At 37.9% G+C, this 26,094-nt stretch overlaps 1 protein-coding gene across 6 annotated transcripts in view; it reads right to left on the bottom strand.

Annotated features, from left to right (window-relative positions):
• NFIB (nuclear factor I B) overlaps positions 1-26,094 on the bottom strand; it is a 272,231-nt gene that overhangs the window by 43,734 nt on the left and 202,403 nt on the right. For all 6 annotated transcript variants that reach the window (XM_026866161.1, XM_026866162.1, XM_026866165.1 and 3 more), the window contains exons 4-6: positions 18,114-18,182; positions 15,912-16,032; positions 13,172-13,290 (exon numbers count right to left, since the gene is read on the bottom strand). In XM_026866161.1, the coding sequence (XP_026721962.1) occupies positions 13,172-13,290; positions 15,912-16,032; positions 18,114-18,182 (309 nt within the window). The remainder of the gene's footprint in view (positions 1-13,171; positions 13,291-15,911; positions 16,033-18,113; positions 18,183-26,094) is intronic.

The following is a 26,094-nucleotide window of genomic DNA, read 5'->3' as shown; positions in this document are numbered from 1 at the left end:
AAAGGTCAACATTTATCAGACAATATGGCCTCCCCTGTCAAGACTTTTCTTTAAATGTGAAAAAATGGCCTTTTTTTTAATAAAAATTCTCCATGTTGTTCCAAATCACCTGTATTCTTATGTTACTGTGGAGATACAGCATGGATGCAACAAAACAGGTGGCACGTTATACATTTCAAGGCATCACATCAAAGAAAAACAGACATATTCAAATAAAAAGTTAGATCATCTCATCACCAACAAGGTAGATCTGTCTACATAGGAAGAGAAGAGCTGCTGTGAAGCATAGCGTATGTAGGCTGTTCAGCAGCAGCTTGCACAAATGGTGCTCCAGATGTATAGCTGTTCAAGACAGCCCAAGGCAACAATTTTGATCAATTCTAATGTGATAAAATGCTGCAGGGAAAGTGTGCAGAAACATGTTTACGTCAGCCTCTAATTAAACTGTTGTTCACTTCCAAAGAACCTTAGGAAACACTAATGAGATGTAAGTTTTGGCAATGTCCTCATAGAATCACAAAATCACAGAATCATCAAGGCTGGAAAAGAACGTCAAGATCACCCAGTCCAACCATTAACCTAACACTGACAGTTCCCAACTACACCAGATCCCTCAGAGCTATGTCAACCCAACTCCTGAACACCTCCAGGGATGAGGACTCCACCACCTCCCTGGGCAGCCCATTCCAACGCCCAACAACCCCTGCTGGAAAGAAATGCTTCCTAATATCCAGTCTAAACCTTCCCTGGAGCAACCTGAGGCCATTCCCTCTTGTCCTATTGCTTGTTACTTGGTTAAAGAGACTCATCCCCAGCTCTCTGCACCCTCCTTTCAGGGAGCTGTAGAGGGCGATGAGGTCTCCCCTCAGCCTCCTCTTCTCCAGACTAAACACCCCCAGTTCCCTCAGCCGCTCCACATACGACCTGTGCTCCAGACCCTGCACCAGCTGCGTTGCCCTTCTCTGGACACGCTCGAGTCATTCAATGTCCTTTTTGGAGTGAGGGGCCCAACACTGAACACAGGAATCGAGGTGCGGCCTCCCCAGTGCCAGTACAGGGGTCAGATCCCTTCCCTGTCCCTGCTGGCCACGCTATTGCTGACACAAGCCAGGATGCCATTGGCCTTCTTGGCCCCCTGGGCACACTGCTGGCTCCTGTTCATCGGGCTGTCAATCAACACCCCCAGGTCCCTCTCTGACTGGCAGCTCTCCAGCCACTCCTCCCCAAGCCTGTAGCACTGCTGGGGGTTGTTGTGGCTACAAGGGCAGCCCCCGGCATTTGCCCTTATGGACACTCCCCCAGCTGGCCTCAGCCCATGGCTCCAGCCTGTCCAGGTCTCTCTGCAGAGCCTCCCTGCCCTCGAGCAGATCAACACTCCCACCCAACTTGGGGTCATCAAAGCAAATAACCTCTCTAACTCAGCCTGAAGAAGCTTGTCATCCAGGCAGTTCCCTGGACAAATGTCACCTTGGCACACCATTTGTCAAGCCGCCTGTTAGAACTTGACAGGAATCGAGCAGTGATCCAGGGCAAATTCAAGCATCCACCTGTCTCTTTCTTTACACCTGATCTGCTCACCACCACAACATGGCAGCTTTTCTTTCTTGCTCATGAGACATGCTCACGACCAGTGTAAGAAATCTTAAACAAATATTAAATCTCTTTTAATAGAGTTTATTCTTTAACTCTTCTTATTATTATCTTTTCTACTGTCTCGTTTCACAAGTCTTTCTTTACAAGGTACACTCCTGCAGACAACAATCTGTAAAGATTCATTTACAACTCAGTATAGCATTGCCATCAGAGAAAGCAAAATTAAACGTTTGGTTTACTGTGTAGTCATAGTGAAAGCAGGAAAGTTACGGAGTCCATAGCACCACTAGCAAGCTATAAGAGATATCCTTTCATGCTGCAGTTTTAAATGAACTGCTCTTTTCCCAGAAGCAGTAACTGGGATAATTTCCAGTGGCAGGATACACTACATACATCACATCCTCATTCCCCACTGCCTCCACAACTGGTAGGTACACCTGTGTGAACCACGTGTGAAAACTTAAGTAAAGTTTTAAATTCACATCAGATAGCTCGATGATGATGAACCATCACAAATCCCACTGTGCTCAGAAGAATCAACTTTGTTTCACACCTATGCATGTGAAGAACTAGCAGAACTATTCTGCACAGGCAGAGCCAGCATCACCAATTTTCACATGTGCTCAGTCTGATTTCCTTTAACACTATAAGCATCCTGTATGTCTCAGCTGTAGGTCTTAATAAGGCACCTAACGCTGCATATTGACAGCTGAGTGACTCTAAAGCACAAATCACCTCTCATTTGTAAGGAAAATGCTTTGTTATATCTGTCCTAAAGACTTGGCACTGAGGCTGGATGGAAACCAACAATCCTGAAAATCAAAACATTTTAATTCATTTATCTTCTTCACAAAAAAAAAAAAAAAAAAAAAAAAAAAAAAAAGGATGCTGACTGCTGACATATTTTTGTGAATAAATAGGAGAGAAACACAGACGTGTCTGAAGAGCTAGGTGTCTGAGATACCTGATGCCTAGAACAGAGAAAGACTTGCTTGAATTCCTGTTCAGTATCAGGCAGAGATCAGGCTTTGCATCTAACTCTTCCATTATGCAAATCTGTGCCCTAATTATTGGCTTGTTGGTGTCCCATTCCCCTGCACTGTAAGTTTTGTATTGGACCAGAAAAAAAAAACTCCTAAAAACTTAATTTATTTCCATGAAAAAAATCAGTTCTGATAATCAATGTATTCCTGAGTGGAAAATCAACAAAACAAACCAACTAGACAAACAAAATCATTATCAGTTCTGTTCCATGACTTTGAGACACATATAGCAATTCTCAGTGTGAAGGCCTTTGTACTCACTTTTGAGAGAATCAGTGAGGTCTTACATGAATATATATACGCACGTTGCTTAGCAGCTGAGAGTGTTCTGAACTTGAGGAGCAGCCAGTGTTAAGGTTTGAAGAGAGCTGTTCTCTTCATGTTTAAAAAACTGATCTCAGTTTTATTTTTGCTTCTACATCAACCATAGAAAAGCATTTTACATATGAAAATTTTATACTAGAATATTTCTGTGTACAAAGATGTGACAACCTTCCATCTTCAAATCAGTCTACTTAGTGCCAATGTTATTTTCACAGGCACACCTCCAATATTGCACAACCCAGTCCTTCAGACTGTGACACCGGTTGTCCTATCAGGAACCATGCCCAAGGCTAATCAAACACCTTTGTGCTGTTTTGCCCTTTCACAACCAAGAAACAATTTCAATGTATTATCTTTTGTGATTTGGAGTGAAAAACTTAAGAAGAGGAACTAGACTAGAATTTTTTCCAGTGCCATTTTCAGTACTGCAAGCTGGTGAGAAAAACACTACAAAAATATTGCAATTCAGAAAAGCTACAACAAAACAATAATAGATTTCTTACAAAAACAACTGATTTCCTTGTTCATTCTCTATTAATCTTTTCTAAAAAAATACACCTTTTTATTTTCCATTGCTTAATGTGCATTAATAGACATGGGAGAAGAAAACACAAGAACTTTCAGACAAGTGAAACATGAAGAGTCCAGTTACCCTTTCAATGGAGTAAACATGTCATTCTCCTCATCCTTACCCACATGCACACTTGCAGAATACTGTACTTCATTGCCAATGGTTACATTCTCTGAAATGCGTTAACCTTGATTATTTTCTTTTCCTCAACAGAAAGTGATCTGGACACAAAATAGAAGGTTTGTATGTACCTGCCCTTATATAGCCCAAATCAGTGTAGGGGAGTGGGGGGTGGGTGGAAAACCCAGACAGGTCTTTACAAAGAAGTTGCAGAATGCTTTTTGTTCATGTGTGTGACCAACTGTATAAAGTTGGATAACCAAATTTCTTCATTGCATTACTGATATCCAACTTTTTATGGACAGAAAGTAAACAACTCAGTTCAGCTCCTGTTAAAATGATATACACTAGCTTTTGTAAAGTATAATTCTAATGCATGGTTATTTCAGTTAGCATAATTGGGAAAGCTGCATAAACTTTTCCTAAAATTAACTTTTCTTTTTTTTTTTTTAATTTTTCAATTCTAGCAGAAGGCAGTTTCTAAAAGAGGAAGAAAAAAGATACGATCGTCAGATTAGAGCATTGACATTGAATATGTACATATCAAAAACATCCACATCCCAAAGTAATTTCAAAAAATGTTTCACAGTAGGACAGGACATACAGACCTAACCCTATAACAGTTGTTTGACAGTATATGACACGTAAGTAATTAACTGCTATACTGAAGAAATTATTCCTACTTAGATTTACATGTATTCCTACTAAGATTAGGCTTAAACTATGGCACGCTATCCTGCAAGAACAGTGGGCAACCATTCTCATCTGTCAAACTCACCTTGCCACTCCTCATCAGAGAGTAACAGGAAACCTCCCAGTTCATAACCAGTATTACTATGTTAACATACCTGCACTGTTTCTTGTGAAGGGAAAAATGCCCTTCTTTTTCCATGCATTGATCTGCTGTCATAAAGCTGGCCAGCCTTTCTCACCCTACATGCCTCATACCAGAAGCACTGTCCAGCTGTGAGACCCCCCAAGACACACGTGCCACCATGGAGACCATGGAGAGCTGAGGTGTTGCTGTTGGAGGGAGGTGAGAATATCTCCACCAGCTCCGCAGTGACCCATGGGGGCTGGCAGCAGGGTGCCAGACTTCACCTCTGCAGTCTCTCCTGTCTCACTTCTTACCACAACTTCAGACTCAGTTTACCCAATCACTTCTGTACCAGCACACCCAACCACTTCTGTACCAGCACAGACCATCAGATGTTGTATGGGAAGTTACTTAGGAGTAACTCAGAGCTCAGTGGGGTGGCTACCTGTTAAACATGGAGCAGGCATTGTAAGTAATGAGGCTGACTTTGGAAATAAAAAGCATGAGACCAAAAATGCAATGTTGCTGCCACAAAGAATGTACTATAACGAATACATATACTGTCATTAACAACCCACATGGTGCTCCAAGTACTCTGCACTGCCATAAATAACCCTTAAAAAGTTACAGTGTACATTAGGTACTCAACCACTTTTTTTTATTTAACTTTACACTTCAGAAATTGAGCCATTTCATCCTCTATGTGTCATTGTTAAGCGATGTGATTCCAGTAGGTAGCTGTGATAGAAGAGCATTATGGGACACAGTGAGAATATCTAATTTAAAAGCCAAATAAATCATAAAGACTTTAGAATACATTTTGGTCATTTATTAAATTATCCTACAGAAAGTCATCCAGACTCCAAGGAAAAATGCACAGTTATAACATCTCATTAATGCTGAGAATCCATGGAACTTGGCTAGAAAATTAAATCAATGTTGTAACCTTAACTGCAAAAGTCAGAAAATTACTCCCAATTTCTAATGCAATAAGATTAAAGAGGCATTTGAGATAAAACAGTGTAAGGGAAGTTGTTGACTTAGAAGCATTTAGGTTATGGTATCTCTTTTTTATTACTATTATAGTCTATACTGAAAACAATTTAGGATGGTTTAATAGTTGTCCTATATTAAGTTAATAGCAGATCCATCTGGTGATTGATTTTGAAGTAAGATAAAATCATTAACTCTCACTGAAATATACTACTTTGATCAGGTTTGATACAGTTTGCATAACAGCAGTAAAAAAGATCAATTAAGAACTTTTCCAAATGTTTCTATGTATACAGCACAGAAACAAAGAATCTATCAATGAAGAGAAAAAGGAGAGGTGCCTAAAAAAAGGCACAATATGTGGGCTAAATTAATTTTTTCCATCTCGTGGATGTACCACAACTAGAAAAAAAGTCAGTGCAGAGACCTGTGATTCATGAGATACTAAATACTTATTCCTTTGGTAACTGAAGATATTCTGCACCACATAGGTTAGATCATACATAACAATACTTAACCTGTAATTTCTAACAGGAGCCAATCTGTTTTAAAAATGCTAATAAGATCTCTTATTCATCAAGATTGGAATAGGACAATTACACGTAATAGCTCCTGGGCCAAATCTTGCATTAAGATATGCATTTTATCATTCATTTCAATCAAAGAATGTCTAAGGTCATCATCAAGGTAACAGGATGTTGCCATAGTATGAAGTTCATCACAGAGTAAGTGCTGTGCATACAACAAAAATATCTTTGTGCATTTACATCTTCCACTGATGTATATGGGAGATGCATATGCTAGCCCTGAGTGTATTCAATTCACTAATCACACATGGAAAATATTAAGTAATAAGCCTTGCCACAATATAATAGTCAAAATAAAAGACAAAAAAACCTAGAATGAGATTTTTTAGAGTGACTTTATTGAGCAAATAACAGCCATTTCCAGGAAAGCAAAATAGCAAACCTTTTTGTACTCTTCCTACTGTATCTCCTAATGTATTTGTCCTTCTGTCTGTATTTCAAAACATTTCATTACTCTTCATTCATTCAGAAACTAATTCAGAAACTAAATTGTACATGGGCTGAAGGAAAAGTCAGGTTCCTGATCTGCTCAGAGTAGAAACTTCCTCATCTGCTACTCTGAATATTTGAGGATACTTATAAACAAGTTTTAAATTGGTCTAAAGCCATTCTAAACATTGAAAACCAGATATAATCTCTGTTGCTTTATTTCTGGAGAGTGTAAACTCATCATCATTCTCACTCAGTAATGAAGGATGCAAATTGATGCACAAGCAACTTCACTCATTTTAAGATAATATTTCTGCTGTCCTGTTCATGGATTTCTTTTCTCTTTCTCTTCCTTTTTAATTAAATAAGAATTTGAAATCTCCTTCACTTTTTTTTTCTATACCTAGTGCCTTTCAAGCTCTAAGGATAAGAAAGCACATTTCATCTTTATGGAAGTAATGTCTAACTTATTTTACATACCAGCAATTTTTCTTGTATAATTGCCACTATGGAAACCAGAAGTAAACCAATTCTCTGTTGATTTTAAAATCGTTTTAACTATTATGGAAGAAATACTGATGTTTAATAAGCAGACATAATGCCCATTCATTGAGCAATACCAACGTCTTGTTCTGCAACCAGGAAGAAAGAGGAGAACCCAACTTCTGGCCTCCCAGGTGATTCTTCCTTGCTAATGTTGCTTTTTATCATGATGTCACTTTCAGCATCATAGCAGCCAACAGGCTAAGAGAAGCCATGGCTAAGAATTTTCTCTGGAAATAAACTTTGAAAAGTTATCCTTGATGAAAAGTACCTCTCAATTTATGAATGTGGAGTTATGAAAACATATCAAGTGGCAGCATTTGACTACTGTGCACACATTACATTAGTTAAAAACACAGATAATTCAGATAGATCCATAAAGTGTGCATAGGTGTATATATATCTATGAATGAAAGGTATGTGTGTGTATACATTGCTTAAAGAGTATTTTGAAATATTAAAAAATACAAAGGCAGATGTACAGAAGTTACTAACAAGACATAAATTGCTTAAAAACATGCTTTGACATACAAGGATTTTCAGAACTCAGAGTGAGTCAAAACCACAGAAATGCCTTTAACAGATATTCATCAAGGAAAACCTTTGCAAGATGAATTCATCTGTTAGATGGAGACTATGAGCTTCTAAAGCATTAACCTTCAGAAGGAGCACCAGGAGCTGGAAAAAATCCTGAACTCTGTCCAACACAGGCCACCAAAAAGCCAAGGTGATCTGTTACAGTTCTCAACTCCTGGACCACATTAACTACTTCCTCTTTTAGTTCCCTCACTTCAGAAATAAGAACGTCCATCTTTGATGGTCCATGAGAAGACGGCCCAAGAAGGAAAGAGCCATCAGGAAGGACCTCAATGGGGAAGGAGTGTCCAGTGGGTGGGGAGAAAGCAAAAGGGGACAAGTGTCCAGAAGAGGGGTATCCAACAAAAGGGGTCGGGACCTGAGAAGTGGAGGGTCCAACAGCTGCTGGCCAATCAACGGGTGAAGGCGGTCCAGCTGTTTCAGTTTTAATGGTATGCTGGCATCTTGACTCTTGACTGTTGGTAGAGGTGGGTGAGGTGTAAGAGAGTAAACATGATGAAGAAACTGTAAAATTAAAATTCACTTCATTGTATATTGACATTCAATATTTTCAGACACCTGACTACTACAGAAATCCACATGACTCTCTCCATTTTTATTATGACCAGTGTGCACTGGTGATAACCCCTGTTTTATTTATGTACAACTTAGACAGTGTTGTAACACTATAACAGTTAAACAGATCTCAAGGGCAAATACTGAAATTGTCTGCAATTACATTAATGCACTTTGTCAAGCTAGCTTTTAAAAGGGAAGCCATAGGTGCACACACTGTGCTCTGTTCTTCTGATATTCCCATTCCCTTATGAGTTAAGGAAAAAGTATCTGGTTTACTTACCAGTTAATAAATCAAGGTGTTCACCAACAGCCCTTAACCTATTAGATCCAAAGTACTTTTTATCCACTGCACTAGTCACCAGTTTTGTTATATTTTTAATAACTTCCTCTTCCAAATGGGGTGGTTTATTTTTTACTGTACAAAATTTTATCCTCCTAAGGATTTCTAAAACATTCAGCAAATTTACTCATGCAGCAAGTTCCATGTGTTTCACAAAATATTACTACCCTACTGCAGGAACTCAAAATTTTGTTTAATATAGAAACATGTAAAAAAATCAGTAACAGCAACCTGGAAAAAGGAAGACTGCAAGAGATTTACAGCAAACTACTTTTTAGATCTATTTCCCATTGGTAGAAATGTAATTAAGACATGATCCAGACATTAATAAATGATAAAAAGACATTCAATTAAAAATCCAAGGCACAAGAGAGAATAAATAACCTGCACAAGATCTGAGAGCAGGCAGAAACTGAATTCCTAATTGGCATGTTAGGACTTTATTTCTAAGTAATGAACCATTCTCAGAGATGACTTTTCACTTTCTTAGAATCTGGGATTTTTGAAGGATGGTTAGTTACTTGGGCAGCTAATGGTAGAGATAAGGTTTGTGAGACATCTTTGCAGTTATAAACCTACTTGCTCTGCAGGAAGACCTCACACCTGTTTCAAAAAAATCATGCAAATAGAGTCATATTTTACGTATTTTAACACAGTAAAAATGATGGCACAAACTACAGAATCTTCCCACAATAACTGAATGTATATAAATTCAGAAAGAACACTGTAAATCCACAGTATTTTTTTTACTCTGTTTTTAAAACTGTTACACATACTCTTGTGGTTATATATATTTTTAAAATATTCACAAACTTTTGCAAGTCAATGAAGTAAACCTCCAGTACAGTATCATGGCTTCATAAGCTTTTCTTTTTTTCCAAAAAGGATTACTAATCTGACTTTAATAAATACAAATTTAAAATTATTTGTAATACTGATTTTGGTTAATATATACTTTGGGTTTATATATATATTTTTATATCTGAATTATAACATGCATAACAATACTAGAGCACTGGATAATGAAGCCATTGCTCATAAATCTTTTGTGGATTGTCTTTGACCAACATTATGCCACCTAAAGTTCCCATTTTTCAGATATGCTTACTTATTTCTTCCCAGAATTAACATCTTCAAACAGCTAACTCCCCTAAAATAGACTATGAAACACAACATCTGGAAATTTTATCAAAACATTTTTGGAAGTAGTACAACAGGAAGAAGACAGATAATAACAAAAGGACAGATAATAACAAAAAGACAAAGTCTCAAGTTTGACAACTGAAAGTAGAGTGTGGTATGAGAAAGATTTTATTGTAGCTGGGCTAGATTTCTAAGTTTTAGAAATGCGACATCCTGGCTAAACCACAAGTAGTCCTGTAGTCATGTTCTTACTCCTCGCAATGCATGCTTGCATGGTAGAGAAGCTATAGAAACTATGAGGCTCACAACAGAATCACTCTTCCCCTGATGTCTACTTACCTACTAAAGTACATGACATTTGTATCTCACAGCAATAAAAGATTGATCTAACCTGTTCCATCCAACTGCAAATTTTCATCTGTCACATTTTTAATCTCAGTATATCTGTGTTACTCATTAATCTTTGTTCCATTCTCACTATCAAAATGGTTAGATACCCCATAGACACCTATGAACTCCTAGCTACTTTATTCCAACCTGGTTTAGCTATCATTGTTTTATTGTGATTATCTCCAGCTCCAAACTAGCACTGTCATCTCACTTCTGCTACTTTACAAATGCAGCTAAATAAAGATATGAAAAGCCTTCCATGATAAAAGATTCTTTCAAATCTATGTCATTTCTATTTCTATGAAAATACGTTACACTTAGGTATGTAGATGAAGAAATTAGATCTATTTCAGGTCAGAAGGTATGTAGATGAAGAAATTAGATCTATTTCAGGTCAGAAGTTAGGGACTTTGCTCTGTCAAGTTCAAAAGAGAGACAATGAAACTGAAATCAGTAATGCTGTATCTTACTATCAACCCTATTTCTGATTTTGTTTCTCTAAGTTAAAATTGTTCCATAGTGAAAAAGAAGCTAATTACCTATAAACATAATACCTCTGCATAGTCTCATTTGTGGGTACTGTGTAATGATTCACATTTCTGATGCTGATGACCTTTGGAGACTGCCTGAAAAAGCAGTGTCTGTTGGGACTACATGAGTATTTCCTGGTTACACTGGATGAACACAAATGTGATCCCAAATGGCTTCTCCTTTTTTTCATTTATGCCTAACTTCATATGAAACACAGGTCTCCATGAGCTCTCTGACATAGAAAACACCTCCAAACTTTTATTTCTATTATCTTTGTGCTTGTAGGCATAAGGAAACAGAATATAGGTTTTCACAAATATCATATCCTGGTAAGACCTCAGTGTCCAAAAGGAGCTTTACACAGATACATGCTAGTATGGAGATGATATCAAGCATCTAACAAACTACCAGCAAAACAAATATGCCAGGAGCTGTCACACACCCCTTCCCAGTGAGGCCAGGTACCAAGGGCAGGCATTGCAGTCACTGCATTACATCCACAGCAGCAGGATAACCACAGAAAGTGATCTGAATCAAACATAAATCATCAGGGACAAAAGGGTTATGCTTCCCCCAGCATAACAATTTTCAGACTGGTCAGTGGTACAACTGTCCCTCTGCAGGAATGAAAGACCATCTTCAGGACAGAAAAAACGAAGTCCCTCAAAGTATCTCAAAGACCACCTCTCTGACAGGGATCTGGTAAAATTTCACTAGGTCCAGCAGTGCTGGAAAACAGGATATTCAGGGAGGAATGTGAACTCCAGGAAGTAAAAACAAAATACACTGATTCAAATCTATATCTTTTATTCTCTCTTTCTCATCTTTTGGAATTCTCTTGTTTATGAAACATAAAAAGAGAGTTAAAGGCTGTTTCAGTCCAGAATTCTAGCTGCCCAATGGCACAGAAATTAAGTAAAGGCTCATTGTAAATCTACTCAAGCAATCTGAACAATGACATTGTTCATTACTGACATGAAGAAGACTGGTGAAACTTAACAAATCCAGTGTTCACAGAGTACAGTTCTTTGCAAGCAAGAGCTAAAAAGCAATTGAGATAGTTGGAAAGCATAGAGATCGTCTGTGACAGGCTCTGTCAACAGGACTCGGGCTCAGCTGTCCATGCAGCACTGCATTTCTCAGAAGCCCCTACAGCTCACTCAGCAGCACAAAAGGACTTCATTCCACAAGTGGGGATATGTGGAGAACACTTCAGAGAGGAATGATGGGCTCTTTTCTCCACAGCTGCAAAAATTAATTGAGGTACAATCCTATCTTTTATGAAAAACTGTAATAGCGTCATGGCAAAACAGGTGACAGTCACAGAGGAAAATATTTTGCACAAGGGGGAAGATTCTGGCTGGTAGAACTGCTATTTTGCTGTTCTTAAGTTTGGTTATGCAATGCCATGGGAAAGACATTTTTTTTTAATTCAGCTGTGAATGTTGCAAACAGCTAGAAATAAGAAAATACCAGAGCCTCCATGAGAAACAAAAAGTACAAAAGACACAACAAAGAAAAAGACTAATAAATATTGTGTGAGAGGAACAGCCTAATAATGCAAACATAGATCAGAGGGTAGGCAGAAGCAGATTAAAAGGAGACCAACTATAATGAAAATGTGAAAATAAAAGGCAACTAAATTAAATACCAATCATATGCTACCTTGCACACGGAGATGAAAGGGCAAATTTAGCCTAAAACAATATAAAAATTAGGTGAGCACAAAGGGTCAGTCAGTTACTGAAGAACTGATAGTAACGATGAGCAGCAGACAAGGAGGACAAACACTGTAAGATCAGCAAAGCACAGAATGACATGTATTTTCTCTATTTCACTTCTACATACTGTGCTGTACATTTCACAGGCTCTCCAAACAGCTGCAGCACCTGAGCCACAGGATCCATTAACCAACACTGTTCAAATACATGTGAGTTTAAACACGTTTTCATATCACAAAGGTAAGGAGAAGGACTACACTGACATCTAGGTTTATAAAGCATCAAGATAACATGAGGGAAAGTTACGACAATTAATTTTACTATTTTGACATCCATAACTTTCTTCACACAAACATGTTCCTGGCTTTTGATAACCCAAAACACATTTCCCAACACCCTGTAGCATATGAATATAATCCCACAAAGCTCTGTGTGGACTCATCAGAAAAGAGCCTATTGGACCTATTCTGAGCCACACAGTATGGACTAAATGCACATACGGGAATCTGTTATGGTAAAACAAAAACTGAGTAAACTAGTGTTGAATCAACCATAGCATGGGGATGTTCAGGTTTTTACTTGAAACCAGTGTACTCAAATTCCTGCTGGGATGATCGCAGCATACACAATATCAAATACCTCATATCTTTACAAACAATTGATAAGGCAGTCACCAAATGGAAAAATGATTATGTGGTTCTTTATACCATATCCTTTTTGTAAATATCCATTTACAAAACTGTCAAATACACAGAAAAATAAATGATCCTTCTAAAAAGCCATCATTTTATTGCAGCAATGGAAAGGCAGATACAGAGATTTATTGTATATTTGAATATACTTCCAGGTAAAACAGTCCCATGTTACTCACCTTGATCTCTTTCATGCCATGTCCGGCTCCCCGCTGCTGGTGAATTTGGAGAAGGATAAAAGTCTCCTGTCGGGCTTGGCTCCATATTTTCATCTATGGAGATGGTTTTGGGTCTTTTGCTGTTGAAATAATGTGAGATTTGGCAGTGAATATGATATGCAGCTAGTAGTGGTATATAAACTGTTTGGATTTCAACAAATATTTCAATAGAAAGTAATTCAGGCATACAAAGCAAAAAAAGTGGTTATTAGAGCTTACATTAACTTACATAGATGATATTATTTAATAATATGTAATGCAGGTATGTGCTTGCATTTTTCACATGATTAATGTTTCAGAGATGGCATGAATAGGTACCATAAAAGTCTACCAGTACTTGGCTGAACAACCAAGAAACCAGTTCCTGTAGCCTACCAAAGAAAGGTTGTGTCATGAGAGTGTTAAACACTATGCAGAAACCATGAAAGCAAAACAAGGCACTGGAAAAGTATTATTAATAAAGTCAGGATAAAACAGGAACTTTTCAGAATGTGTTAATAAGGAAAAAATGTAGTTTACTGTATTTCACCATGTCAAAAGCATAAGCTTTTCAAAGAAGTCTAACCTGAAACAAAGAGTTTTCATTTTAGACTAGTTTAATTAAAAACAACAAAAAGGCCCATATTTCAAGTCACACTACATAAAATGAGGCAGCACTTCAATACAGTGGAGAGCAGTCAAGTTTCTTTGTAACAATATATACTGAAGCTGTTACGCTGACTGCCAAAGAAAACCAGGATGAAGGTTTTAATGGTGGTGGTATTATTATTACTATTATTTAGACTGTAAGAATTAATCTATCCATTTCTAAACTGTAGTAGATGAACTGCCAAGTTGAAAATACAATGGAAGAGGGGAATATGAGCAAAATAACTCAGGAGCACCAGGTGCTGGTGGAAGAGCACCCCAGTTCCCTGCAGTCATCTTAAATCCCATCCCACTGTGCAGATTCTTCCTGACTCAATGGAGTGCAGAAATATTGGGCAATGAGAGGTCCTACAGTGCTTATGTTTTCATGGTACATCAGACAGTTTCAGAAAACCGAACAGTGACAAGAGACAGTACATTATCTGGGAGTCAGAAGAAGGGTACAGCAAGTTCTCCACCTCTGTGGCCTGGCCAGCTGTTCCTGAGGGAGGGAACAGGGTCTTTCCCAGAGGTGGGAGAAAGAACCATGTTGAAGCAGAGAAGTGGGTCTCTCAGATCAAACTGACTGTAGTAAGCACATGGAGACCCTTGAAAAAAATTTAAAATCCTTGAGAAAAATTGAAGACCTTTGAGAACAATTGAGACCCTGTGACACCAAGTTAAGTGGGAGTGTCAATCTGCATGAGGACAGGGAGGCTCTACAGAGAGACTTGGATAGATTGGATCGGTGGGACAATGTCAACAGGATGAGCTTCAACAAGGCCAAGTGCCAGGTCCTGCATTTGGGCCACAACAATCCCCTGCATGGCTACAGGCTGGGGCAGGTGTGACTGGAGCTGTCTGGGAGAGAAGGATCTGGGGGTTCTCACTGACAAGCACCTGAACATGAGCCAGCAGTGTGCCCGGGTGGCCAAGAAAGCCAACGGCATTCTGGCTGGTATCAGAAATAGTGTGACCAGCAGAAGCAGGGAGGTGACAGTCCCCCTGTGCTCTGCACTGGTGAGGCCACACCTGGAGTGTTGTGTCCAGTTTTGGGCACCTCAATATGAGAGAGATCTCGAGGTGCTGGAGCGAGTGCAGAGGAGGGCAACGAAGCTGGTGAAGGGCCTGGAGAACAAATCCTATGGGGAGAGACTGCAGGAGCTGGGACTGTTCAGTTTGAGGAGGAGAGGGCTGGGGGGAGACCTCATCACTCTCTACAAGTACCTGAAAGGACATTGTAGAGAGGTTGGTGCTGGTCTCTTCTCACAGGCGATTAGTGACAGAACAAGAGGGAATGGCTTTAAACTGCAACAGGGGAGGTTTAGACTGAACATTAGGAAAAAAATTTTCCCAGAAAGTGTGGTCAGGCAGTGGAATAGTCACCATCCCTGAATGTGTTTAAGGGTCGTTTAGATGAGCTGTTGGTGGATATGGTGTAGGGGAGAACTTTGTAGATTTGGGCTGATGATTGGACTTGATGATCCCAAGGGTCTTTTCCAACCTGAATGATTCTGTTATTCGTCTTCCCACTGTGCTGGGAAATGCTCCTTGAAAGGGTGAGGCAGGAAACATACTTTCATGAGCTGGGGTAATGCCACAGATAAAGACACCTTGTCTTTATATACCTGACCTAATGACTTTTTCATAGGAAACAGTATCTGTCCCAACATATCTTTCAAGACAGAGGTCCAGGTGGGAGCCCTCAATGACAGCCTTTGTGTCCGCAACCACCCTTTAGCACTGAGTCCAGCCAGCAGGTTCCCAGCTACCAGACCTTCCTGCATCCCAGCAGCAGTTTCAGGATGCGTAGCTGTTCTCTTAGCAGATGATTTAGTGAGCCCTTCAAACCCTTACAAAAGTTATTATCATCAACAGCAATGACAGACAATAATGATGCCACTTCAGATTACAAGATTTGTAACATACATAAATTGTGATAACATACATAAATATCCTACCTCACAAAATCAGAGGAAATTCATAAAATAAATATCTGTTGTCAGTATTTATGAATTGCTTGTCCTACTCTATTAAATCTCGTTTCACATTAGTACTTATTTCAAGTTTTTACCTGCTTGGTGGAGAGGACAAGGACCTCTGTAGATTTACACCCGAATTCATATCATGGTAATATGGCTGGCTCGGAAGCTCTCCAATTGGGAAATTCACTCCTGTTCCCTGGGTTATGGGTGCTGAAAAATACATCATCATAATGAGACAAAGATAATCTTCTATCTTTTTAGCCATCTTTTAATTTTTAACACTGGGAAAAACTTCAAGATATTACTACATGTATCTAATTTTCTGCCTTTTGCAGAGACCAAGTACAGACAAGTTCTGTCTATGTTTATATATCTAAAAAAATGAATTGTCTTCCCAAGTCCCTAGAAATCCCTTAGCAGTTATGCAGACATGTTTGTTGTATAACAGATAACCTGGAATCATCAATATAAAAAAGGTAACACAAACCTTGGCACAAAGTCTAACCTTCTGTAGAAGGACTTCTATAATGAATGAGGCAGAGTTTATAAGGACAGCTAACATTAATTATTGAAGAACTGAGATAACTGGAAAGAACAAACTTGTGGACACACAAACTCTTTTCCACTTAAACTCTTTTGTATTAATAATAGCCTTCTGACAGCATGTTTTACTCCTTCCTTTTTCTTTCACCTAGCGTCACAGGTTCACAGGTACTACTTTGCATATGTACACCTACACACAAACACACACACTCAGCATTATCTTCACCTCCTTACAGAGTCTGTGTACTGTATGTCTCGGTATTTCAAGAGTAAATTATATGTTACGTATATTCTGGTATATTTACCTTTGTTCACTGTCTGTGCATTCTGCATTTAAACTACCTTTGGCACTTATAAGAATAATTGCATGTTGTGTAATGTATCTGAAGGTTTGTATTTTTCCTGACAGTTAAAGTACAACTCTGTTGCGGCTTGAGGTTAAACAAATGCATGGTAAGAAATACCACAGAAACCACATACTTTAAAGCTTATTATTAGAAGTATATCATGTATAACAGCTGCAGAAGTTATGATTTCATAACATAACTACAATATTGATTCTTTTTTAATCTGAATGGCCTGATACTTTTAAATGTATTAAACTACCTGACAACTAAAAGAAAGCTGTATTTCGCACACCCTCAGCCTCCTAAAACAACAAAACTGTATCTTCAGCAAGAAAGAATATGTCTTAACACTGCAGCATGGCAATGCTCAGTATTTTGCTGAATGACTTAACATAATTGTAATTATTGCATATTAATTTCTGACCACAGCAAATGAAATGACACATGCATCTTAAGCCTCACTAATTTAATTTGGTCAGGCAGTTTTGGAAACCTGTCTCACTGTTTTTGTTCTCACCTCATCAGAAAAGATATTTTCCTTGACCATTCACTTGTTATAATGTTGGTGTCATCACTGCAGACACTTTTAATTATAACTTTCAAGTATTTTTGTTCATTTCTTAATGAATTTTTAAGAGAAATACTTTAATAGTGTTGAGACTAAAGGGAGAAAAGAAGAGCTCCGAAAGCAATGTCAAGTGAAGATGTGCATAGTTTTATGCCATACTATTATGGCAAATTCTTAGATCTTCTTATTTATATTCATTTTTCTTTCTTATTTTTATTCATTTATCTTCTTATTATTTTTATTCATTTTGGGGTTTTATTCTGCAATAAAAGCTTCACCTGTCCTTTTATATTTATATTTTATGTTACTTTTTTTGCACGTTCATAACATTTTGATGCCAAAACAAGCCACTATAAATTAGAAACTCAATTACAGCCAGTTCTATGCATAACAGAAACACAAGCATATAATATATTGTCAGTCATCCTTTATATCCATGCTGTGATTTTTCTTTTAAGAGCTACAAATTCAAAAACAAACTAAAGAATAATCAGATGGTTTAGCAAAATCCAAGGATGTGCAGGACAATCTTAATTGCAATTAAGTTGCAAGTCTAACAAATAGAAGGTTTTGTTATGCATGGTAATTTTATTGACACATCAGTCTATTAAGCTGTGCAGGGGGACACATAACAAACTGATTCAATCTTTAAAAACCAAAGAGACAAAAAAAGACTTCTGTTTGTTTTATTACAAACACATGCAAGATGAACTGTAATACCATGGTAAAAAATATCAAAATTCTGCATGGTTATAGGCATTTCCTATGCATCTTACATTTTGAGGAGAGAAAAAAAGGGCTTTGGAAATTATTAAATGCAAATAATAACTTACTTCTGGACACCCTCACGAGTTCTGACACGTTGAACACTCCAGATTTTACAAAACTGTCCTCAAGGTACACTGAAAAAAGATCACAATACCACAGTCAGTACAATGAGAAGATTAATAAATAACTATAAATAAGTTTATACAGCAGCTAACAGTATCAACAGACTCCCAGAGGTAAAATACACAGATCAAAGGACACTGAAAGCTGATCACAAAATCTAATGAGAGCTGAAATTCAGGTGGTACAAAAAATCTTGGAGTTGGAGAAAGTATTTTTTAATATGTTTAAGAAAACTAACAACTCAGTTCCTAGCTAACCATCCAGAAATTGTCTACAACTAGTTCCTTTTATAAGTATATTCAATTTTTAAGTCAGTATTAAACTAAGAACTGTATCAGCTGGACTAAGCAATTTCATCATAGAGCAGTCCTGTCCTCACATAGATTTCTGCTAAATAGTGGCTTTACACTGCCACCTCCATTGCCACCTCAGAGGTGGACAAGGATTTTACCATTATTTTCAGTAAAAGCAGGAACTGGGAAAAACAGCTGAGCTATTCAATGTGGGGTTTAATATACATGCAGAATTATATATCTAGAAACCTATGTTTAAGAAACCAAATATTATTGTATAGGCTTATGTTTGCTTATGGTAAGACAAATTGGAGTAGTGCAGTGAAAAAACAGCTGATAATCAAGACTTATTTCAGTAGTGTGAGTAAATAACTTTATAAAAAGGGAGCAGAGAAACCCAGGTTTCTGTCAGTGTATCGTATCAATAGTGACTGCATAAACTGACCTGACTGATTTTGAGATTACATGACATCACAGCATTGTTGGAATTCCTACCAGTAAGGTTCTCGATGTCATGTAATCTCATATTCAGTCAAGAGACTGCATTTACCAAAATCAGTATTTAGATCTATACTTGGTGCACATAGCCACTCCAACAGTATTACTTTTTTATTTGTTTTCGTGTGAGATAGTGCACTAAGAATTTCTTACTGGGTTTCTCTAGTCTCTTTTCTGCATTAACACAGCTTTTTTTCTTTTGGAAATACACTGTCAATTTCCTGTTTGAAATCTCTGAATAAGTAAAAGCACTCTAAATGTCTTAACTAACAAAACAAACAAACAAACAAAAGATGAGCCAATTGGAATATTTGGAAAACAATGGTTCAATACTGTTCTCTTTAGATTTCTTTTGCAAATTACTACTTCCATCTTCAAGTAATTTAAGAAAACACTGCCACTGTAATTGGAGAAGTGACTGTAAAAACAGCACACTTCACTTGAGACATCTGTCCTTGGTACATCTGGAGAAATTGCTACCTACTTTTCAGGTCAAACAAGAAAGGCAGAGGCAAAAAGAGGGGTTTTCATTACTTACTAGCAGTCCTACTCGGCCCACAGAGCCGCCTCACCCAGCATCTCTGATATTAGCTAAAAAATGCACCTGACAACTCTAGCTGAAAAAAATCCAACTGAGTATATTTCTTGACATCTCTCTTACATTGTTACACCTACAAGCAAATATGTCAGTCTTCCCCATCTGAAAAACCATCCCAGGAGCAAGTGCAGTAGGCGTGCAGAGCACCATAAGCCTGTGGGATCATCCTGAATGATGTTATGCCAATGCAATCTATCTTCTCATCTTCCAGTCAACGTCACTTAATATGATATCCCTGCATGTCTTTATTTCTACTAGTAGCTCTGCAGGTCTCCCTCTCTTTTTTTCTTCACTTCCTTTCACATTCCTCTCCCTTTCATTTTCAACAGCTTGCCTCCATATCCATGACTTTTCCCTCTCTTACTGTCCTTCACCTGGATGTTGCAGACTTAATCATCTCCAGTTTCTAATACATAAAAGCCTTTCTCTTTCATCTCCTGCCTTCTCTTGCACCCTTTCTCCATTTTTTGTATGGATGAAAACATGACATGGCCTCTCAAATATTTTCTTGTTTATTTGACAGAACCTAGCATACCCATATCATAAAAAAATTGCAGTTAATGTTTCTTTTTCCCCTTCTTCCTTGGTTATCATTTTTTAACCTAAGAATGGACAAGCTAGATGCACACTAATAATTCCTTCACCAGTGGCCATCTTTCCCTTCTCTCACTATTTCCTCAGCAGGAACAGTTTGAAGTAGTACATGGAAGGGAGATTTCCAAAGAAAAATTTGGTTTCTTGATTTCAGTTGCCCTGTAAGTGGAGCATGGCTTAAAGCCAGTGCACAAACATGCAGTCAGCTCTGGAGCTGGTAATGAGACAAGACTGAATTTCTCTGCTGCTTATCCAAATACCACTACTTTGAAGCACAACTTCTCTCATTCAAGTTAGGCTAACTTGACAGGAGCTTTACCCAAGTATAGATTAGTCAAGCTATCATTACAGTGAGAGCAAACCCTAAGGCTCATATTAAAAAAAGAAAATGCCCATGTAGGATTTAATATGTAAGAACACAGATGTATACATGTGAAAGCACACACACACAGAAGCATATGTTTAATCATCAGCCTTCTCTCATGAATTAGGTTTTCTCACTGGCAATACTGAGATTACTTAATCATCAGCCTTCTCTCATGAATTAGGTTTTCTCACTGGCAATACTGAGATTACTCACATAACCTTAAGAGCAATACAGTGTGTTTGTCTCCTTGTAATAATGAAATGTGAGCAAGGAAAAAACTATGCTATGGACTGATACAACTACTTATCACCTCCTCACAGAAGGATGCATTGTTGATGGATGGATCACTGTCTTTCACCCTGGTTTCCCCCTGCCTTGAATGGTCAAAAAATAACAACGCCCTCAGATATATGCAAATGTTTTACTTGGCATTAGGAAAGAGAGGGAAACTGAAGTTATTGTCACTCTCAATCAGCTTTTAAAAGTTTGATTTTTTTCTCTATGTCACAAAATATTATCAAAAAACTGATACAACAATAAAAAGTCTATGTCACAGGCACTGAGCAACTTCATTTTGAGCCTTATGTTTTAACAGAGAAGGTGGATTCCAGTGGTGAATCTGGGTGCAGAAAAATAAACACAGTATGTTCAGTTCCAGCACCAGTGGACTTCAACAGTTTTAACTAGTTAGGATAACAATCCATGCTGGGTATGTTACAGAACTGTTTTTGGCTTCCAGCTGTGCAATAGAAAAATGTTCTCTGCCATTAAACTGCTGTAATTTGTTGCAGAAACATGCACTCTACATACAATAAAGAATAACCAGCAAGACTGTATATAGCAGGACAACAGTACAGGACATTTTGACTTTATGGTGTGACACTGACTTTTTGCTGTGTGAAGCTGACCTCCTACTGATTAAGAGTTAACATTCATATTCACATTATTACACTGCATGCAAGAAAAAAAATATGTGGTGATATTCCATACGGTATAAGTATTACTGATTTTTTGATTAAGCATTTCCTAATGCACTGCTTGCATTGACATGTTAAAGAGCCTTAAATTAGCATTCGGTGTGTGTTTCTGATCTGTTCAGTACAGAAACTAACACACTTGGTAACAGCCCATTGCTGTAGTCCTCACAGAGGATTTACTGTATCTTTTGTTGGTCATGATAGCACTTTGCTGTCTTTATTGTTCAAACCTAATATAAGCATTGAGTATTGTCATTTACCAAAACTTATTTTGCCTGAGAGATGACACTCTGAAATGCATTTCACTAATTGTCATTATTCTTAAAAATCTGAGTTCTACAAAAAGAACATTTCTGCCAAAATCACCATAGTACAATTCTGTATAAAAAGTCAGTAATTTCCCAAACCCATAAATAACAGTTTTTGTACAGGGTAAGTATAAAATCTGTCTTCTCTCCTTACTTTTTTTACAGAAAACTCATTTCTGAAAAATACATTTTCTAAACAATACTACAATGACCAGATCAGTGCCATCAAGAATGAAGGATGTTAGTCCAAGTAGAGGTTCTGATCAAGCTCCCCTCAGTCAGTAACAGTAGAAACCTTCAATAATGCCTCTGACCACTGTAGAAGTTATTGTTCTAGTCCTTATACATCTTCCACTTTATTCCTGTGCTCTGCCTTCAAGAGCTGAGTTGTAAGTATAGCTTTTAACCATGTTAAGATTTAAATGGATTTTTAAAAAAAAAAAAATTTAAAAAAAAAAAAAGTTGTTTAAACCTACTGAAAAATATTTTCAGTTTGCACTAACATGTAATATAAAGGGCTTGTTCTCACATTACTTAAAAGCTTACCAGTGACGTCTGGCTTTACAAATCCTTAACCAGACTTTTTATGTCTTCTGATTTAATTGTACTTATATGAATAGAGCACCTGTTTACATTCTGCTGTGTATTGACTACTGCCAAAACATAAAATTGCTTCCTGGTATCATTAAACATCTGATACAGCCTTGAATTTGAGCAACTTAAAAACAGTAATGGGGATCCAATCAGTGAAGCAAATAATTTGTAATATTGTACTTTTATTTCTGGATCTTTTAGACTAAGCAGTGAAACAGGTTCAACATCAGGAGCTACTGTGAGAAGGAAGGCTGGAAGCTTTATCCTGGTATACAAAATACTAACAGAGAACTGTTAGCTTTATGCAATGTAGTGTTCTGGTTGCTGCTACAAGTTTGTTAGACTTCTGAAAGTGCTACAATTAAAGAGTAAATGATTAAATTGTATAGATTCTTTTGTTTGAGTGTTTGAAAACTGACTTTTTAACGATCAGCTCTCGCTGTTTTCTGCAATACCTAATTTCTGCAGGAAGCTCTTGAATTTCAGCAGAAATCCTAGTCACATACAGCTACTATTCGCAGTTAGAACTGGTAGTGAAAAATTAGTTGAATAGTGTTCATAGTAAGTTAACATAAAGTCAGCAGACTTGAAGTTTGTTTTCCTACAGCATGCATTTTGAAGCCAGTATCTTAAAAATACTACCAGAAACAGGTTTCCACTGAATCAGAATTTCTTAAAGGCAGTTAAGGGTGGATAATGTGAGCCAAGAAGTGACACAGATTTCAGTGATGATGTCATTTGAAACAGCTGAACTAAGGTCTGTCCAGAGGATGAGGCTATTTTGGTTATTGCACGACTATCTCTGGCCTTGTTGCATACCCACAGTTTGTTTTGTTTCTTTCCTAGAAGTTGCAATGATGTTGTAACTGGGAGAGGAAGCAAACATGCTGCAAAAAGATTCCCTGCCTCCACTGAACTTTTTAGCACAGTAAGGGCCTAAGAAGCTGCCTGAGCCATTTCCAAAAACAAAAGAGATAACTCTCAAGTTCATAACCAGAACTATAATATATTTCAATGCTGCAGTAATTTGAAGAGGTAAACACCTGGTTTAATAAACTCTGGAATCCATGTACTGGAATCCAATATGTGAGTTGACCCAAAACCTAACAAGAAACAGAAAGGGTAACTAACACAAATGCATACATACTGTCTTCCACTCTAGAGGGTCTCAGGTTATATATAAACTACACCCAAGCTTTAAAAATAGGCTGGGGGAGCTGCTTTTTAACAGTTATAGGACAACCGGGTACCAAAAAGGAATATCCTGGTGCCAAAGCAGGTTTCTGGAATTCTAACTGCTAACGTAAGAGTTTTTAGTAATTTCTTGCTCTGTGCATGCTTTGAAGCAAAACCCAATGTGCTCACCATTGAACACAATGACATCAGAAGTGAACATGGCATCAGAAGTTAACATAGCATCAGAATTGATCACAGCATCATTTATTTACACAGTAGGATTATAAAGAAGGATAACTGAAGCAAACAAGATTTCAAAAGTAATCCTAAACCAGTAGACACCACATGAAATTTCAAACCAGCATGCAAGACCAAAAACTCTTCCTCTTGGAAAAAGGTACTGTACAATCCGTGTAGGTTTCTGATTGTGCAGATAGCACAGCTGTGCACTACCCCCAGAATGGCCCACCTGGCTCAGGGCTGAGAAGCTGATGAGGAAGAGTGTCACCTCTCAATCACTGGTATTACTAATTCATAGAGCATTTGGGAAAAGGACAACTTCACAACAAAATCAAGCCCTGACCAAACCCAACCCTGTTTTATTTGGAGATCACTGAGATGGCACAGCTGCAGGCATACAGGAAACAGCAAGCATTTCAGAATATCCACTCCCGTGCTGAAAAAGCAAGGTGAGTACATGTTTGTTTAAATACAATCCCATCTGAATACCCAAACTGCTGTTATGGCATCATTCCTTCCACAAGAAAAGCTGCTTACAATGATGAGGCCAAGGAACATCTCTTCCATTCCTATTAACTAGGGGGCTAATTCTCCATCCACAAGAGGGTAACATACAATATAATAAAATAATGAAACCATCTGTGTTCTGAGTCATTCAAAACTCAAAGACATTTGCTTACTGCACTTTCAAAAGAGAACAGAAGTTGAGACCATATTAGTCTCCAGAAGTTATGTCTGAAACTCTACATTCTAAAACTCAGATCTTAAATACCTCTATCTAAAACAGTCATATATAGGCAAATTTATTACACATTTCTTAGGGTTTGATCCAAAAAGAATGTTCTACCTATGGCTGCTAGCCCATATGAAAGAGCAAAAATGCCTTTGGGGCTCTACAGCTGCAAGAGAAATTTGCATATTGAGATATAGGTGAGGCTGGTTGCAAGCTTTCTGGCAACACCTACTTTAAATAAAGAAAAAAAAACCATAGTGATTTCACTCAGGTCTTCTTTGGAAACGGTGCCTAGAACAAAATTTCTGGTGAAAATAGAAGGGGAAAACCAATTCCAGAGCAGTGAGACTGGAGCTGAGGATCTGCATACCTATGCCTCATTCAGATTAAGGATCTTATCAGTAGATGAATGCTCTCACATATCATGGGTTACTGAGGAAGAAAGAAGGGAAACAGTGGGGAGGAATGAAAGGCAGAAAGACAGTTTCTCGATCTCTCTGTCTAGAAGTCTATCACCCCATACAGATAATGTAATATTCACCAGTACACAGGCTCAAACCTGAGTCATCTGCATTCCTTATTCAGTCCTGACTGATGTTATAGAGTCTGCAAAATTTATATGAACATATGCTGTGGACCAGCTACAGTGGAGTAAATTCTAACAGGAAAAAAAATCTAACAGGTCCCACTTGCTAGGAAGCATTGCTCTAATAACCTCTGAGCTCAATTGCTTGGATAAAAGCAAAAATCTGAACACACTTGTCTTCCCTTACCAATGCGGTTCACAACTGTCTGTGTGGGGATGTCAGGTTCCCTTTGCACCTTCTGAAATGTTATCTTTTGTATTCCCCGGTGATGGACAAGAACAGCTCTGAAATCTTGAAGGGACCTCAACAAGAAGAGATTATTCTCCTCCCAGCTCCATCCAGAAGACAAAAGATGAAGAACATGAAACACCAGTAAGAACTAGTATCCACTACCTCGGGTTTCCAGTTTTCTTGACTCCTCAAATTGTATTCAACTGTCTATCCTATCTTATTGTCATATTAAGATATCATTTTACTCTATCAGTATTGGAATTTCTTATTTTAGCAGCTTAAAAAGGCTGTGTTGAAAGATTTGAGCAACATGGCAACAACTGGACACAGCAATGTTAACGCTGATGTATGAATAAATCAAGTCTGCCAAGCAGCAAACTCACACATGTGGCAGGTAGCAAGTAACCTTATCCACGTCAAACAGTCGTGCCCATCAGGCAGTAAGTAAGGGAAAGAAAAACAAAGCAGGACAAAATCAAGAAAATGTGAAGAATTGGCTAGTAAAAATTGTATCACTGGAGACCAACTTGTTATGGCTGGTGTCAGTATCATTAGCTTACTAGTAGTTCTACCTGGTTTCCTCTTTCTACTCACCCTTAATAATTTTCTTATGGCTAACAGATGAATTTACCGTTTTCAGTATATACCCTCTCACACCTTTACAGGTATTTCAAGAAACACATGTTAAGGAAGGCTTATTTTTTAGATCTTCTTAAGCTATATAAAA

This window comes from Athene cunicularia (genome assembly GCF_003259725.1).
Source record: "Athene cunicularia isolate RWA chromosome Z unlocalized genomic scaffold, athCun1 chrZ_part2, whole genome shotgun sequence".
Taxonomy (NCBI): domain Eukaryota; kingdom Metazoa; phylum Chordata; class Aves; order Strigiformes; family Strigidae; genus Athene; species Athene cunicularia.
Note: the sequence above shows the minus strand (reverse complement) of the source record. Positions and strands in the feature narration are given on the sequence as shown.